The sequence below is a fragment of the Heloderma suspectum genome, chromosome 1, assembly GCF_057233095.1.
Source record: "Heloderma suspectum isolate Gila_16-S chromosome 1, 16-S_ref, whole genome shotgun sequence".
Taxonomy (NCBI): domain Eukaryota; kingdom Metazoa; phylum Chordata; class Lepidosauria; order Squamata; family Helodermatidae; genus Heloderma; species Heloderma suspectum.
Genome location: NC_139458.1, coordinates 297,508,948 through 297,527,894, shown reverse-complemented (window position 1 = coordinate 297,527,894; position 18,947 = coordinate 297,508,948). Strand labels below are relative to the sequence as shown.

At 43.2% G+C, this 18,947-nt stretch overlaps 1 protein-coding gene across 3 annotated transcripts in view; it reads right to left on the bottom strand.

The window, feature by feature from the left end:
- RIMS1 (regulating synaptic membrane exocytosis 1) overlaps nucleotides 1-18,947 on the bottom strand; it is a 379,415-nt gene that overhangs the window by 3,177 nt on the left and 357,291 nt on the right. For all 3 annotated transcript variants that reach the window (XM_084826895.1, XM_084826894.1, XM_084826897.1), the window contains 3 exons: nucleotides 8,749-8,890; nucleotides 6,696-6,808; nucleotides 1,039-1,140 (listed from right to left, as the gene is read on the bottom strand). In XM_084826895.1, the coding sequence (XP_084683021.1) occupies nucleotides 1,039-1,140; nucleotides 6,696-6,808; nucleotides 8,749-8,890 (357 nt within the window). The remainder of the gene's footprint in view (nucleotides 1-1,038; nucleotides 1,141-6,695; nucleotides 6,809-8,748; nucleotides 8,891-18,947) is intronic.

Genomic DNA, 18,947 nt, shown 5'->3' with positions numbered 1-18,947 from the left:
CATCATACCTCTCATTTGTTTGCTTTGCTTTTGTCCTGTATACTTCTTAGTGATGCGGTTTTTAAAGACTTTACTGTGCTCACATTGCAAAGGAAGATTCTTTCTAATGTTCAGGCATAACCCTTTGGAGTCTGTTCTGTTATCAGTTTTACAGTGCAACCCTATATGTGTCTTCTCAGAAGTAAGACCCCTTGAGCTCAATTTGTTTTACCCCAAAGGGTTGCAGCCATAGAGGCTTAAAAACCTAAAAAATGCTGTTCTTTTCAGCACAATCTCAGAAGAACTGACTGGCATGTTTATTGAATTTATAGCCTGCTTGATGCTTAGGATGCATGGCAAAACAGATGAAAATATAACATGGACTTAAATATAGGCTGGTGTGTCAGGTCAGGAGGTGAATGTGGGTAAAGAATTTATTTTGATATACACATCTCTGTTCAAACCTTAAGCAGTCCTGTCAAACTCTGCCATGCCACTCTAGTACATAAAATAACCCAACAGGATGGAGGCATCCACCACATTTTCAATTTGCATGCTCTGCTTCTAGGGATCATGAAGACATTTATGTAGGAGAATAGGATGAGGCTGATGTTTTCCTTAAGCCCCTCATTGTCACTGCCTCTGCTCTTCTTGGAGCTTGGGGGGGGGGTAGAGTATTGGCCACATCTGATTCCTCCAAGCCAGAGGCATTCTAAGTGAATCTGGCCCTTGCTTTCCAGAACGTAAGATGAGGAGACTGCAGTAGTATGGTGCCCCTGTACTATATTGTTGCTACTTTCATTTCCAGGAAACTGGGATTTCCAGTTTGTTGCTAAATCAGAAGACATTTCAGGGCAGATGCACCCAAAATGATGCACAACCCAGGAAAAGATGAAAGGGCAGTGATTAGTGGCTCATAAGATAAAGAAGGCAGCATATAGTTAAAAGAATGGGCACTACTGACATCAAGCACTACACCACCACAAAGAATTGGAGAAATGTCCTGAACACCATCAAATTAAGCATTCTCCTGTCCTTCACACTACAGAATTTCCTTACCTGGGGTAGATTTAGAACCAGGCTTTTGTATTAGGCCTCGGGCTCTAATGACTTCTACTTCTAACTGGCCTTTCTTATCCACCATTCCAATCTGAATATCACCTAAAAGAGAGTGGGGCGGCATCAGTATCCTGTTTATCAGCAAAACAATGATCCTACAATTATTAACAAGAAGATCCACTAATGTGATGGTTTTCCCTAAATGTGTGCTGTTTATTATTAAAAATTTCCATCCAGGCCTCCCTATACCACCAGTTTGTTTTTTAACACTTTATTTTGGAAATATATATTGCAATTTTAACTTGGCAACACAGTCTTTCATGTGTGGGATGCAATTTAGACTTGGCTTTGACCCAGTTCACACATAACGACAACCCATGGTTTAATTAACCCGTGAGTTGTTGACTTACCCAGAATTAACCCACAATCTGGCTGCCGACGATTGCGCAAACTGCTGGTTGTTTGGTCAATTCCTGGGTTGTTTGGTTTCCACCCCCTTCGCCCACTCCCTCCCTGTATCCCAAATGCCTTTGCGGCACTGTAGTACTGGTATGCAGAGTGGCTGTTGTTGTTTTTTACTGCTGTTGCCTGCCACTTCTGAAGCCTAGCAAACCCATGAACAACCCACAGTTCTAGGTTCTCACATAATGACAGCTGATGGTTTAAACAACCCAGAGTTCACAACCCAACAACAAACCATGAGTTCTTTTTGTCGGTTGGTCATGGTTAACAACCCATAGTTAACCAATAGTTCTGGGTTTTCACATAACAACAGCACTGGATTCAACAATCCATAGTATGGGTTGTCTTTGCATGAGAACCAGGTCAGAGTATATAAATGAACAAATAAATATCAAGAAAATAAATCAGGTTAATCAGGAATAGCAAAAGGAATAATAGAGATTCTGGTTCTAAATGTAATTGGCTCAGCTAACTGGAAAAACAAACACCACTCAGATTCTGTTCAAAAGAGATTGATTAATTATAGGAAGTATATTTGTTACTGAATTCTTTTATATATTTTTTCCTCTGAAATTCATGGCAGTTGAGAAATGTGGCCTAAAAGTATCCTAATACAGAATAAAATGGTCAAAATCATAATAATGTTTCTAGTATGAAGGACAAAAACTACATAAGGAGAGACTTATATTAGAAAAGGATCAACACAGAATTGTCTAAAAATGTTTATATATATATATATTAAAATGTTTAACGTTTGGCTCCAGTGGTTAATAGAACAGGTTCTGTAATATCATGTCTTCAGCAGAAAAGGCTCCGCTCTGGCTTGTTAGATTTAAGTTCCTGAGAGCCAAATTACACTTAACTCTAATTGGATAGTGTGTACCTGAGGGTTAGTTTTTTCTTTACTCTAGTGTAAGCACTTGAGGCCATGATTTGGATCAGGACTACCACGGCAATGGAGGCTTTTTTGTTCTGTTAACCCTGCCCCATGGGGGGGACTTCAGGAAGCAAACGTGAGGAGAGGTTTAATCCTCCCCTCCAGGTGCGCAGTTGTTCCCATCCGAATTGCGGACATGCGTGCTTACACTAAAGGAAAAACTAAACCTCAGTGGCACGCTATGTGATTGGCACAATATGTGCAGTTTGGCTCTGGATTGAAAGGACTCTAAGCAGGGCATCCCCAGTAGACATTTGTGGGCAAGAGCTTCTGGTGAGGAGAACTGCTCTTACAGATGTACAAACCTCTAGAATCTTCTGAAGACGAGCCTGCCACCCAGTCAGGGCTCGTGCCAGGTTGGAGGCGGCCCCTGCGGGGCAGCGCAGAAAGCAGCACAGCTCCGGCCACCTGGTACTCCCTCAGCCCAGCACTGTAAGAAGAAGCACCGGGCTTCTTCTGCAAGGGCTTAGTAGGCAGGCTCAAGACAGTGGAGGCTGGTGTCTGCGATGTCAGCAGGGTGGTGAATCCACTCTGCATTTCAGTCAGAACCAGTCCGAACTCTAAAGGAGCTATCCACGGAGCGAAGCCACAATGAAGTGAGAGACTGAGGCAGCTGCCTGACCTGACAGTTCTCTTTACAGGGCAAGATCATGAAGAAGTTGTTAAAAAGAAGGACAGGGAGGAGGTTGGGCCCATCTGCTGTGATGCGCCCTCTGGAGCCTCTGCGCCTCCAGCATTTGTCTCACTGTGCCAGGTGCTGACACTGGGCCTGTAGTCCAGTAGACAGGATGAGATTTGTGCACTGGCTACAGCACTTGACCCAGGGAAAGCCCCACTCGTAGTCAGGTTGCAATGGCAGGGACGTTATCTATATCTGTGTTTTCTGGTGATATATTGTATTTTACGCTTTTGATGCAAGCTGCAGTGGGATGATTTTGCCCTGAAAGGTGACATACGAGTTCTTGGAATAAACCAACAAAATCTTTGTATAGGGGCTCAGCCTGCCCACTCTTGACTTGCAGCTTGATCTTAATCTTTTTTTTTATTTGGAAGTTAACTCTCAAAGAGTTCATTAGGATTCCCTTCCAATGCAGAAATATTTAAGACAACAGTCTTGGCTTCTCCCAACAACAGATCACTGTGAAATAAACAAATGGATTTCAAAGCCTGAATTGCACAGCTGGGCATGGTAGGCCTTCTGGATTTGTATTTTGAAGCAGGCAGTGGTGAATGTTCTTCATTATTCTGCAACTGCACTCCATCTACAAGAGAAAAGTTCTAGTGTGTCTGGTTTGAGGACGCTATAGTAAATAAAGTGATCTGAGATATCAGCAGGATTTTTTCTAAAAAGATCCTGTTCAGGTAATACCCTGCTTTACACACACACACACGGACACCCCAGCGAAAACCAATTCACAGGGAAATTTCCTCAACCATGTCCTAGGAGTATACATGGTGTTTATTCAAATCTATTGGTGTGTACCTGGCATCGGCAGGGGGTGCCACAGCAGCACACATCTTTTCCATCTAGAACAAAGATTCATATCTCAGGTATAACAGAAGTCTCCTAGAATGTTTCTCTTAAAGGGAAAATGCCTCTGTTGTTTTTCTAGGTTAGGATCTCTCCAGAACCTATTAAGAATTCAAGGCAGCAACAGGTGGAAATAAAATGTCACTCAGAAAGTCCACTTTTGTTTTTCTTCCTAAGCCATATAGGAACTGAGTTTAGAACTGCATTGCCTAAAAATTAGTTAACAGTGATTTTATAGGTGATCTTACCTGATCTATATTAATTTATAACATTAAATAGTTACATGTTCATTGTGTGCTTCACAACTGAAGTAATACACATGGCCATCTAAAGAAGAGGTGGGCAACGTATGGGTCTCCAGATATTTTGGCCTACAACTCCCATGATCCCTCACTGTCAGCTATGCTGGCTAGTGCTGATGGGAGTTGTGGGCCAAATACTTGGAGGGCCACAAGTTGCCCATCCCTGGTCTAAAGGGGCCCCACCACCATAACTGTACATCCATTAGGTCCATGGACTAAAATTATCTAGCTGCACCACTGGTTTAGACACCAGGTAAAGTTTTATTCTCCTGAACTTTTAGTGGATTATGGATCTAGTTTCTGTCTTCTTGTTTTATTGCTGTATTAATGTTTATTTATTCTTGTTTTAGTGTTAGTGTTAAACTGATGGAGCTGCATCCAGAGATGCCATAAGTAGAGTCCTGTTGATGGAAGGGGAAGGGAGAGACGCAATTTTCACCAATTTAACCTTCCTCTGGCAACCCCTTGCTTTCCCTGAAAATCTTCCCCAGAGGGTTGGGGGACCCTCCAGAACAGCACAGGGGTGGTGGATCAAAGGCCCTTCTGTTTATGGAAAGGCAACTCTGGATCCAAACCATGTGTTTTCAAACTTTGTTGTTCATCAGCTTGAAAAGTTTTGTTAAAGGATGGGATAAAAATGTTTCACATAAATAAAATAGGAAATGAAGAAGGGAAAAGTGAAACCCAGAGTGGTTAAGCAACCTGGCACACAAGAAGTCTGACAGAATCATAAAAGGGACTCAGGCCAGCAGTATCCATTCGAATGAAGGCTCTAAATGTTGCTTTTATGCAATGAGCTCATATTCCAGGACCAAAGGTCCAAGGACATCAATCCACTATGCCTAATGGAACTGGTAGCATACACAGTAGCATACTGAGGTAAATCCAGACACCGCTGTGATTTCTCAGTTGCTGATCTCCAGAACATTTGTATTGTCTGGTATTCTTTAAGAAACAGAAAGTGCATTGCTCTCTCACATGATATTTCTCTCTTTGACCTCTGTAATCATACAGTAGATAATGAAGAGGTGAAACTAGGAGAAATGTTATTATTTAATTTTTATTTACTGGCAGCAGCCCCCAAGGTTTCAGATTAGTGTCTTCCCCACCCCTACCTGGAAATGCTAGGGATTGAATCTGGGACCTTTTGCATGCAAAGCAGATCACTGGGTTAAAGCCTTCAGTTAACTCAAAGTGGCTTACAACTAATAATGAAAATAATAAACATCCAGCTACAAATCAATTGACTGAAAGTCAAACAGCATAAAATGTAATAATCAAATAAATTGAATACCCTAGCAGAATAAGAGCAGTAATCCATAAAAAGGGGAGTAATCCCTATTGCAAAAATACAGTAAACATAAACATCACCTGATTCCAAATGCCTTTTTGAAAAGCCAGATCTTGCATCACAGCACTTCAGTGCTGGGACCACGCAGGTCCCTCTGGGGTGGTCTTCCATTCCATGACTCTGGCACCACAACTATGAAGGTGCTGCTCCTACTGGACACCCACCAAGTTGCAGACAGTGGCCCAATTCACATGACTGCAGGGTGGTTAATAAGCCACAGTGGCTTGTTAACCATCCTGTATGTGCCAGTCACATGCTGGGGGGATTCGCATAACTACTCTCGGCAGTGTTGCTTGTCGTGCTGTGTGAACCCACAACAGCAAGCCACCTTGGCCAGGTTTGGACAGCAGGACAAGCTCTGCTGAGGGTAATTATGCTAATCCCCTGGCATGTGACTGGCACATGCAGGGTGGTGGAACCTGCCAAATCCAGGAAGGCCAAATCCAGGAAGCCCTCCAGGGTTCACCAGATGGCCACGTCCCCTTTGCCTGGCCCCCACTCCTTTTCCTCAGACTACCAATCATCTGGTGGTTCCTCAGCTTTACCGCTTCTCCCCCCCACCCCATTCTAAAAGGTTGAAATGCCTCTCCTAAGGCTTAATTACTGACAATAAAACCTTTAAAATAAAATATGCTGGTTCTTCTGATAGATTTGCCCCACCCCTTTTGTGTCTGACTACTGGAATGCGGCCCCCAAGAGCATCCCCAAAATGGAATTTGGCCCTCAGGCTGAAAGAGGTTCCTCACCCTGGGCTAGGGGATGTCTACGCGTTTGGATTTTAATGCATGTTTGAAATCTCTGCATTTGGACTTTAATGCATGTTTAAAGTCTATGCATTTAGATTTTAATGCATGCTTGAGCTAATTTACCATTTTAGAAGTAGTTATTCCGCATTTTGTTACAGATGACTGCATAAATCTGCTGTGTGCACACCACAGCTCTGGTAAATGTCCACTTATCCCATGTTTGTCATTACATGTGCATGTGAACGAGGATGTGCAGCAACAGCACTGCATCATAAAACCGTGATTGGGGTACCATATGCCTTGTAAAGAAAAAGAAATCTACTCATACCCATGGCAGGAGTCGCTAAGGTTTGCCGTCCTACTAGCTGGGCGGGTCCGAGCCCATCAAGGAAATCACTAAACTGACTGTCAGCACCCAGTCGAACTCCAGGAAATATTAGGCTGTAGTAAAACAAACAGAACAAAACAAAAATAATTCTTAAGGGCTTATTATGATTTCAAAAAGGTCTTGCTTTCCCAGTTGTACAGCCTTGAAGATATATATGAAATGAAGAAACAGAATCACCCATATGCAATGTTCCTTAGTAGATCCAAGACTGTATCTTTATTCATTTCAGCAACTCTTGGAGAGAGTGCCAGCGAAGTATTTAATCATGCAGTCTTTCATTATGAAGTCAAGAAATACCAGAGTGTGTTATTTAGTATGTGATACATCCTGGCTGTAGATTGCTGTAAGTACTGGAGATTTCCTCCTTATCGGGAGTGACATCCCTGTATTATTTTACGTATCTCATGTATCTGTTGAGTACTGGCTAGGTATAGCCAGAACTGACCCAAGACCAGAGGCAGAGGAACAAAGAAGACACCCCCACCCCACCCCAGCCAAGGTGCTCAGTACCCCAAGTCAATCATGTTATTTTGGCATGTGAGGCAGAAAAGCTCACAAGTGCCTCTCTTCCTTCCTGGCAGTAAAAATACAATGTTAATAAATTAACTAACCCACAATTTGTTGCCCTTTCGTGGCAGGCCAAAATCAGCTGCCTGATGCAGTCACTTCACTCCGCCTAATGATAGGACCATCCCTAAAGCAAAGGTCAGCAACTTCTTCAGGAACCGGGGCCATGTCAAATATGTGCGGTGTCAGAGTGCTACATTTGTGCGTCCCACTGATAACACCCGACACAACGCTACAGCAAGTTCTTTTTTAGAGAGACAAGTTGCTTACTTGCGTGCTGCTTGCTTTGTTCTGTACTGGTATATACAGAAGCCCCCTAGAGGCTTGACATGGAACACAGATAAAACGTAGCACTGCAGCTAATTTTTCTATTTATTTTATTTTATTTGTACCCTGACTTTCCACCAAAAAATGGCACTCAAGGTGGCTCCAGTGTGCTCTGACTTGGATTCCTGCATTGAGCAGGGGGTTGGACTCGATGGTCTGATAGGCCCCTTCCAGCCCTGCTATTCTAGGATTCTATGATCTGCATATTATTTTCATACATGCTAGAGATGAGATTGGATTTCTTCAAACTGGACTCAAGTTTAACTTTTCTAAAATGAAAAAAAAAATACAAATTTTCAGATGAATAATCATTCAACTTATACTACAGCACACTGGCGTATACGTTGTATTCATGGACGCTGATGCCCGTGATATATATTTAGTTCACTTCTGCTTGAGTGACTGCTCTATACAGGAACTCTACTTTTTCCAAATGTGTACCTAACTGTAGCCTAGAAAACTTCAGCAGAACAGCTGAGCATTCCGGAATTTAAGATAAAATGATGGCATCTGAGATTAGTTGATTCTCCCCAGAAAGCTGTTATGAAAAAGTTAACACTGTCACATATCAAAGTAGCGATTTCAGCTCAAATTCTTCTCCTTTGGCCATACCTTAACTTGAACCTTGGTCAGCCAAGAGTTGCCAGGGCTCTGCCATGGATCTCTTTTTTAAAACGTTAGGAGAATCAGAAGTAATCACCCCAGAAGATATGCAAAGTTCACTTTGTTTACCACTGACTAATCAGAGTCCCTCCCCCCAGCCACAAATCTATCCATCTGAATTAAGACTGCAGGGCCTTTAGATGAAGGCTGTCGCTATTCTCTCTGCTACTCTTCCCCTTCTGAGTTATGTAGGCTTGATTGCTGTTACCTCTACTTCGCTTTCCTTCCTTCTAAAAGTTTGCTTATCCCTCCTGCAACCTCACAGCTGGGTCACGCCCCCCCCCCCCATTGCAGCAGTGCAAACAGACAGAAGTATCAGTAGCAGGGCTGCTTGACTGCTGACCACTTGGCATCTGCTGGTAAACTTGCAGCCAGCACAAACAGCCCATTCGCCTAACAGATGGAATGGTCCTGGCTACAGGAGTCTTCAACTTACTTTCCCTCTGAGCTGTAACTGTTGATACTGCCATCAGTCGATTCTCGACTCGGCTGCCGAACCATACGACTTCTCATTTCTGCTGCCATACCCGTTTCTGTGCTTCTCTGTATCGTGCTTTTTAGCTTCTTGTTGCCCGTCTCTAAAAGAAAACAGAAAGAAAGGCAATGATGATGATGGAGAATTAACAGAGAATTAAGTTCTAAAAATGTTATTGATTATACACGTTGTTCATTACCAGACTAAGGCTGCAAACCTATACACACTTATCTGGGAGTAAGTCCATTGAACGTAATAGGACTTACTTTAGAGTAAACATGCATAGGATTGCACTGTATGGCATGCTGTAATCACACTCTGAGCATGCCTATTACCCTGAAGAATGGCTGTTGATGATCCCATTTTCCGATTAATTTATCTGCTTCATTTAAAAAACAAACAAACAGTGCTATTTTGTTACTGAACAACTGGTGTTTTTTCAACATGTACATTTTTTTGTTGTGGAAAATAAAACAAATTTTCTTTTAATTTTCATCTGGCTGTCTTATTTATTCCACTGCTTTCTTCTTCTTCTTCTTCTTTTTCTTCTTCATGCGAAAGAAAATGAAACAGTTCCTAATTCAGTCTTTTCCACACTCACATATGCGCTTGCTTATAAGGATTGCATATGCCATGCTGAAGATACCATGCAACACAGCCAGTCATGCACATTCTGTAGGTGTATAATTTATAAGAGGGTAATCCGCCATCCACTGAAATCAATGGCAAAGCATGCGTTCATTTTAACGGAGCTGGATTGCCACCATAGTTTTCAATGCTTATTCATAAACCTAGAACAGTACATTTCAAACAGTGTTCCAGTGAAGTTTTTAGTTCCCTGGAGGTGTACCAGAGACCTCCCCATCACCACAATGTAAAGCTCAGCAGTGGCAGACAAGCTTCCCTGAAAGATAGCTTGCCCAACATTACTGATCTTAGGAACGTAAGGAGTGCCTTATACTGATGGCTCCTTCACACGGAGCTTTTATCCTGCAATTGAGATTGCTCCTTCACGGAAGTTTGCAGGCTCTTTACATGACGCCGTGACCCTGCCAGGCATCTCTTGCAGTAAATGCTCTTTGTTCCATTTTTGAATAGATCACAGATAATGAGCTATCACATTACCCCATTGTGCTCCGCTTCAGTTTCCTCTGTGAACAGAGTAAAAGCGGGCAAGACGAGGAGTGAGATCAATGAAAGATAATGGAAGAGTCAGATACAGGGAGAAGGAGGGGGGAAGGGGAGGGGGGAAAGGTACCGCATGTAAAGGGAGTCAGTTGTGATCCTGCATTTAAAACAGAAGCAGAAAGCCCCATTTTAAATGCAGGATTTTAGGCTGGTGTAGAGATGCCTCGAGACAGACCATGGGTCTATCTAGCCCAGTATTGTTGATACTGACTGGGAGCGGCTTCCCAGGGTTTCAGGCAGGATTCTTTCCTAGCCCTATCTGGAGATGCCAGGGATTGAAACTGGGACTTTCTGCATGCAAAGCAGGTGCTCTACCACTGAGTCTCAGTCCTCCCCATGCAATGTGTAGCCACAGAGGAGTGCTGGGGGTGGTATAAGGAGTTCTCTCCATTTTGTGGGGTAATGGTGAGGCCCAACAGGCCTAATCAGTGCCCTGTATCGAGAGTGTATGCTATATACCCCAGAATCCTTTCCAACATGCAGGGTTTCTGTGGCTGACATTCAGGAGTTCCCTAGTAGACAATGAGGGGGAAGTGTTTCCTGAAGGTAGAAAGCTCAGAAACCATTGGCCTAGATGAATTTCATCAACTTTATTTCCTAAACACTCACATTTGCCTCCCAGCTGGGAAGTAAGATTTATGTTACTCGGTGGCAGCTCATGAGGTGGTTTGCTGAAGGGCTATCAGCTTCTACCACTGAACACTGCTGCCTAGAGAAGGACTAATTGGAGGACACTGCAAGCACCGTTAGCTCAGCAGTGTGCACACACATGGCTGAGTGGCTAGCAGAATCTAGCACGGGCCACTGACGCTGTGGCCCACTGCATTGTTAGGTACTCAGCAGGCCCACACCTGCAAGGTGCTGTCTGAAGCCTCCGTTCTGCCATGCAGATGTCCCGCTTCCCCATGTAGCCGCACTCAGCAGCAGCAGAAGCTGGTAGCCCTCCAGTGAACCACCTGATGAGCTGCTGCTGCTGAACCATCAGCTCAGCTGCTGTGATGAGAGCAGAGGCTGCACAACCAAGAGGTATCTTATGAAAACTCAATAGGGCAAAATTGCCCTTCCTACAGGATTTCCACCCATACAAGGGGGGATGGAGACACTCTGGAGTTATACTATTTTATCCTCAGAGCCACCTTGTGAGGTATATTAGGTTGAAAGATAAAAACTATCCCAAGGCTACCTAATAGCACAGCTCAGATGTGAACCTAGGCCCACGTCCAACACTCTATCCACTGCACCACACTGACTCTCTTCTAGGCTCCTAAAATGCAGAAGAGGCACCACCCGGGGCCCTGTATCGTTCTCTGTTTGCTCCCCACTTGCAAGAAGGGTGGGCAGTTATGCTGTGCATGGGTTTTGGTTGACAGTCATTGGTGTCTCAGTGTGGTTGGAGGGACCACGGGGTGAGTATTTCCTCTGTACTGGTAACAGTTCCTTTGAATCTGATCAGTAGTTGAGTCAGGCCATTTGTAAATAAATAGATTAGTTGAACACCCCAACAGGAGTTTGCATTCTCTTACTTATTAGACATTCTGCAAATAGCAAATATAAACACCAAAAATACATGTGTTTAAAATGCATCTCCACAGGGAAAGGCAGTAACAACTACAACAATAATAACAACAGCAACAATAACGGATAGGCAAAATTGATTCTGACTCCCCTGACAGTTCAATTGTTTTGATGACAGATGTGTGAAAGGACTTTCAGCAAAACACTGGATAAAATATCTCCCCATCTGAGCATGTCATTAGCAATGTAGACGCAATCCTGTGTATCCACAAAGTGAACATTTACTCTGTTGATTCGGGTTCCATTGCCTTTTGTGTGTGACTTTTGTGTGTTAAGTTACAGGCATAGCCATATAACAATTTTGTCTCGATGGCTTTATAAATGTGTGCCAAATATAAGAACACCAATCTCTTCCATCACCTCTTACTGCAAACATTATGCTGCCCATCTCAATTCACTCTTTGTATGAATGCAAAACTGTGCCTGCATTATTGCTGTAAAATGCCTGAGCTGCTAAAATTAAAGATCTGAAAGCAAGATGCAGAGCCAACTGCACCAGTATCAAATCAGTACCATAATTTTTCACCTTAGTACTTCTATATGCCAATGAAATAGCTAATATGAGAGTCTAAGAGAAACGATAATAATAGATATGGAGCCTTCTACATTCATACATTTAGAAAACACAAACAAGTATATCTACTTGATCCATATATGTGAAACACAGTCCTGGGATTACAGCTAAACCAAATTTGTCTTCCAGACCTTTGATCATAACAGTATTTTATGCACAGACCACATGGGATTACAATTTTATTCTAGTTTTAAAACAGCATTATTGCATTTAAATAAATCCATCACTCTACCAAGACTAATTAATGTCTAGACATTTCTGGTATATGGGCTATGAAACTCAACCATCTGCCTAGAGATGTTTGTAGTGTACACGCACATGGACCCTGGAAGTAGAGATGGGGAACAGAAGGGGTCAGAGCTCTCTTAGGACTGGTACGGGGTGCTACCACCCTGCCCCCCAATGATGATCAGGAAAAAAAGACTGGTCAGGGCTGTTTGATATTCTATAAGGGTGCAGTCTTATGGCCGTTAGACAGCGTCTGGAAGGCCATAGGATTTTTTGGTTTCTGGGAACAGAGCTCGGCGCCAGGGCCCCAAGCTCGGTTCCCAGAAACCTGACTCTCCACCCCTTCTCCCACAGCCTCGTAGGCAGCGAGGTTCATCTCCAGATCTATGCTCATAAGAGCACCGCAGAGTGGGTAAAAAAGGGGCATTCCTGGGGGCAGGGAAGGGAGGAGCCTGAGAAAGTGCCATTACATGTCCTATGTGCTGTCCGGCCTCCCCCCGCACTCCAATGAGCCCCAGCTAGACAGCTGAAATTGGCTGTTTAGCCACAAATGCAGGGTCCCCTCCATGCTCAGCCCACCCTGCATTGGATAGTCAGCCACCTCTGAGTTTGAAGGCGGCTGACTATCGCCATAGGATTGCGCCCTCCGTGTTGTATAATTTTTACTTAGATCGTTCTTAGACTTCTTACTTTTTTAATGAAATCATAACTATGATTGTGATAATCTCATTTCAAAAAACTTGAATCTGACAGCTTGTAACTTTCTTATTGGCCCATTAAATAGACAGATGTAAAAATGCATCAGAAAGGAAGGCAACATTCACAATACCCTGACTGCTTGAGCCCCCCTCCCCCCACCTTAAACCCACTTGCGTGCGCGCACACACTGCACAGCATGTTATGACCTTCCAGGTAGCAAAGAGCTATGCAAGTGGAGCTGGGTAAAAATATCCCAGTTTTGAAAAGGGATTCACGAGGCTGAGAATTAGAATTGGTTGGTGGATCATAATAAGGGAAAATTGCACTGGCAGGTCCCTTTAATAAATGTTGAGGATCATTACTGCAAAAAGTGCTCTTATTAATACCTATAAATGCTAGCACATGGATACAGCAATTAGCAAGTTAAACATATCTCAAGGTAAAGGATAAAGTTGCTATGTACATGCTCCCTTGACAATTGTTCATGTTAGTCAGTTCTCAGACATCCAACTTCAAAAGTTTCATGCTATGATTAACATTTGCCTAAGAGAAGAGATGGTATGGGGTGACTGGTGTCATTTGTATTATTTGAAAAAGGATTACCAAAAAAACCTCCCTATACGTTCTATGTATTAGCCATAGTTTAAATTAAAAATAAGTTGCTGCTACATATGTAGTTCTATTCCCCGTGTGTGTGTGTGTGTGTGTGTTCTGCAAAAGAGTCAAATAAGCATTTTTGACTATATGTCACGCAAGAAAAAGTTCATGTGAGAAACATTACTGGTATATTAATTGATTTAGAAACAAATCTACAAGTAAAATAGAAGCTTGTAAAAGCACGAATTGTGTGAAAGATTCTCTGTCCCCCAACTGCCCCTTTTTAAGTCACTAGTGGATATGAAACAGGTACCAATGTCTATGGGTCAATGTTGATATAGAACACAATTAAAACTCTGTGAAACAAATTACCAGGAATTGCAGAATAAGATGTCATCATAACTGCCGGGGTTGATTCATAAAGACACAGTCTTTTTCAAGAAGTGAAATATTTTCTTTTTACTTATTGCATGTTGATGCCTCATATATGGAGATTCATATAGTTCATCTCATTCTTAACATAAGGTTTGTACCACTTAGGATGATACACCTATCCAACCCAATAGAAATGCTTTCCTATTGATTGATAACTCATAACAACAAAAGACAAGAATGAAATGGTCTAATTTGAATTGGATTTCAGGAGCAACCTGTGAAGTAGGATATAAAGAATATCAAGTTGTAGTCCATTAAGTGGTTGATTCACCATGGCATTATCCATTGTATAGGAATTTTTCAGAACTTAGTGCTGCTTAGCAATTTTGTCCTCACATTGGAAGCAAGCTTTGAAAGAGTTCCCCAAATCCTTGTTACATTCATAAATTAAAACAGGAACACATACATTCTTTCCAGATCAATTCCAGCAATACTTGCGGGAGACAAGACTTAAATGGGATTACAGCTAAAAGCTTTTCTACATGAGGCATTTACTGTGCGCTCATCATTCCCTAATCATGGTTGTTTACAGGTTCTTTAGATGATGATGTGACCCTCCAGTTTCACATCTGTGCCTAAACAGCACTTTCAGAGGATTATTTTATTTAGTTATTTAGTTATTGATTACAGTTCTATACCGTCCACTAGCTGAAGCTCTCTGGGACGATCACAAAAATTAAAACCACAAAGTACCACATAAAAACAATATAAAATATAATCACAAAACTACAGTATAAACATACAACCAGAATAAAACCTAGCAGCAATGTGGAGTTTTAAAATACAGTAACAGATTTAAAACAGCAAAGCTAAGATACTAGGATGCTAAAACACTGGGAAAATAAAAAGGTCTTCATACCTGGCACTGGAAAGACCACAATGTAGGTGCCAGGCGACTCTCTCTAGGGAGTGCATTCCACAGCTGGGGTGCCACAGCAGCAGAAAAGGCCCTCTTCTTGGTAGCCACAGGTCTCACTTCCTTTGGCAGGGGCTCCCGGAGAAGGGCCTCTGACCATAATCTTAGGGTCCAGGCAGGTACATATGGGAGGAGATGATCTTTCCAATAACCTGGCCCCAAGTTGTTTAGGGCTTTGAATGTTAATACCAGCATTTTGAACTGGGTCAAGACATGGACTAGTAAGCAGTGCAGCTTGAAAAGTATTGGCAAAATGTGATCTCATTGGCCAGTCTCCATTAACATTCTTGCTGCCGTTTTGGACCAGCTGAAGTTTCCAGACTGTTTTCAAAGGCAGCCCCATGTATAATGCATTGCAGTAATCCAGACAAGAGGTTATCAGAGCATGGATTATTGTGGCTAGGATATCTCCATCCACATAAGGGTGTAGTTGGTATATCAGCCTAAGCTCATAAAAGGTGCTCTGTGCTACTGAGTCCACTTGTGCCTCAAGTGACAGTTCTGGGTCCAAGAGCACCCCCAAACTCCACACCTGACCTTTAGGGGGAGGGCAACCCCCTCCAGATCAGGTTGAACATCACCTAGCTGAGCAGATGAACCACCCACTAACAATAGCTCTGGCTTGTTTGGATCAAGTCTCAGTTTATAGGCCTTCATCCAGTGCCTCCAACTCCCAGCCCAGACAAAGTATCCAGAAGGATACCATGGCTGATGGTATCGAAAGCTGCTGAAAGGTCCAAGAGAATCAACAGGGTCGCACTCTCCCTGTCCCTCTTCCGGCAAAGGTCATCCCACAGGGCAACTAAGGCAGTTTCCATTCCATAACCAGGCTTGAAGCCTGGATTTTAGAACTGGGAAAATGCAGTATTATTTGTGAAAGTGAAAGTAAATGCTTCTTCACTTGAGTATTTGCACTATTCCACTATACCACACGCTGCCTAGCAGTTGCATAGCAGAAAAGTGGGAAAGGAAACACTCTTCATGCAGTGCTTGGACCTCAATTCTCCAGTGAAACCAAAAGTAAATATAGCAGATTAACAGCCTTGTGTAGAAAAGCTCTAAATCACCATTGTCTTATCTTCTCATCAAAGTGACTTGGTTGCTAAAACAGAAAAAATCTTGTATTCCCGATGGCCCTAGGTAAATTGCTTTACTAATTGTTCCCACTGTTGGCAGTGGAGAGAGAATGACTCCACCCATATCCCATGGTTTTATAAATCCCTTAGAAATTTTTGAGCACAATCTACACTAGGCTTTTTTCTTGCTACCGCAATGTCAGACTCACTCTCAGGGTGAATGACGCACTCACCATACATAGTATTGCCACAATTTCTGCCTCTATATTCTGGTAATTTTCAGACAACTTTTTTCTTTACTGCATTGCCCCTGCGGTACTGATTTCAGTGTGGAGAAGCCACACACTATTATCATTTGTATCTTTCAGAGTGGCTTCACTCTGCAGAACCAGTTTGGCAGCCTTCAACTTTCACTTTGGGTGGGGAGAGTGGCTTTGTGGGGAGGAAACAGGGGTCTGTCCTCCATTTCCTAACCATTGTCAACCAGGTTGTATTGTCAGCCATTAATTTTTTTTCATCGTACTTTTCAATGCACACCTACACAGCTCCGTAGCTGCAAATAGCTGCAGATTTTTCTATTAAATTATCTGCAAAAATTGTCCTATGGAGCTGTGCAGCTGTCCACAATGGGATATTTCTGTGGTTCCACAAGGAGGAGAGAAGGACTGGGAATATCAGCAGTAGGTCATCCTTTCAAGAGGCCCCTGAGACATGGCTGATGGAAGCACTTGATCAGCCTTCCTTGTCAGCTTTGCCCCCTCCCTCTTTTGCCCCCTTCCTTCCTTCCTTCCTTCCTTCCTTCCTTCCTTCCTCTCTCTCTCTCTCTTTCTTTCTTTCTTTCTGTTTTGCTCAATCAGAAAGTGAAATCAACGTTTCTCCTTACGCACCCACTGCTGTTCCTCCTCTGAAGGAAATAAAGCTTGGAATGCCTTTTCAAGTACTCCAGTTACCCTCTTCTTTCATTTATTTATTCACCTCCCTCAAAAACCTAGTAGAAAATTGACAACACAATCACATACATCTCTACCCACAAGTATGTCAGTGATGCTTACTCCCAGGTAAATGGGTATAGAGAGTGCCAAGCACGGTAAGAGAAAACAGGTATGCTTGAGACACGACAATTGGGTTAGCATGGGAGAAGGGGGCCTTGGCTTTCATGTTGGTTTGTAGGGGGAGTTGGAAAATGACTTTTGATAGAGGAGGAGATGGGAGGATGAGGTGGACTTTAGAGAAAAGGGGAGGGAAGGGGGGAAAACTTCTCATCAATGCTACCTCCTGTTGCTCCCAAAGGCAAACAAGGTGCCTTGAAAGGCAAAATAGCTTTGAAACTCTAAGGGGTGGGGGCAAGGAACTGAAGAGAGAAGCTGCAGCAGCCACCACAAAGCACATCAACTTAGTGATGTTGGAGGAATCCATTTGGGGATTGGAGCTTGATGAGTTTTCATCTGCTTGGCCCCCCAGACTTCAATCCGTTTTCTACTAACTGGCCCAACTTGGTCTGCAGCGAGTTGGGCCAGTTATTGGATTTCCCATGTTTCTTCTTTACACAAATCACAGCTGTAATTTGAGCAAATTTGCATAATTTGCACAAATTGCACAAAGTGTAGCTGCAGTTTATGTGAATTACATACATTTGTGCAGATTTTGGCTGCAATTTGCGCAAATCTCTAGTCATGCAAATTGTGGCTGACACACACACACACACACACTCACACAGAATATGGGAAAAGTCCCTGGAGTCTGGGGAAAACCTGCTGAGTTGGGAGGGCAGCAGATGTCCAGTGAGCCCCAAAAGGGCTGGATTTCCAAGTGACAGACATCCCTACATCAACTCCCCAGAGTGATGGTACGGGAGGAAGGACATGTTTTACAATGGGGCACAGAGCAATGGAGGTGACTGTAATGGCAATGTAAAAACAACAACAACCCTCTTTATCCAACAGAGTCACAGCAGTGCAGATGTGCATATGCTAAATAATGAAAAAAGGCCCCGAGGCAGCAGAGTTCATCTTACAACCACCTCCCACTTCTCACACCATGAAAGCACTGTACAGCAGCATGTAACAACGTATCGCATTACAAACTGATAAAACTCTATTCCTATGGTCTTGAAAACACCACCCATTTCTCTGATAACTGCACACAATGGTATGTAGCACAGAAAGACATTATAAATATGAAGAATACTTGCAGTATTCACTGACGTGTGCCAACTATATTGTAAAAAAATAGCTGCACAGTGATGCCTCTAAAACAGCCTTCCCCAACCGGGTGTCATCCAGATGTGTTGGACTACAATTCCCATCATTCTCATCTAGGATGGCCATTGGTCCAATACATATGGAGGGTTGCAGTTCAACACATCTGGATGGAATTAGGTTGGGGAAGGCTGCTTTAAAATAAAAGGGCCTGTGCAGACTTTACCTTGGTTGGAGGTAGCTGGGCCTATCAGCTTCACCCGGACACCTACATGCTCACTGAATGTTGTGAATTTAATAATAAAGGCTTTTTCAGGTGGAGGGCCACATTGGTGGCTGGGGAATCCTTTGGGAGCCACATCGGAGGGCAGAGCAAGGGTTAGCAGTATGTGTGGCTACACAAATTCACCTTTCCCCCTGCACACACTCACAGACACCCCCCCTTTCTCACATACACACCCTTTCCCCCAACACACATGGACATGGTTTACATATACAACACTAACACGCACATCTTCACCCTGCCCCCAGCACCAAACATTCACACAGACTCACAAAGGGGCCTCCTTCACCCTGCTCTCACCTCCCCCCAGATGCCCGTGAAAATCCCACCTCATCCCCAAGGCGAGAAAGCTTAGTAAAAAAGCTAAAGTGATGTTCTAGTAGCTGGCCAC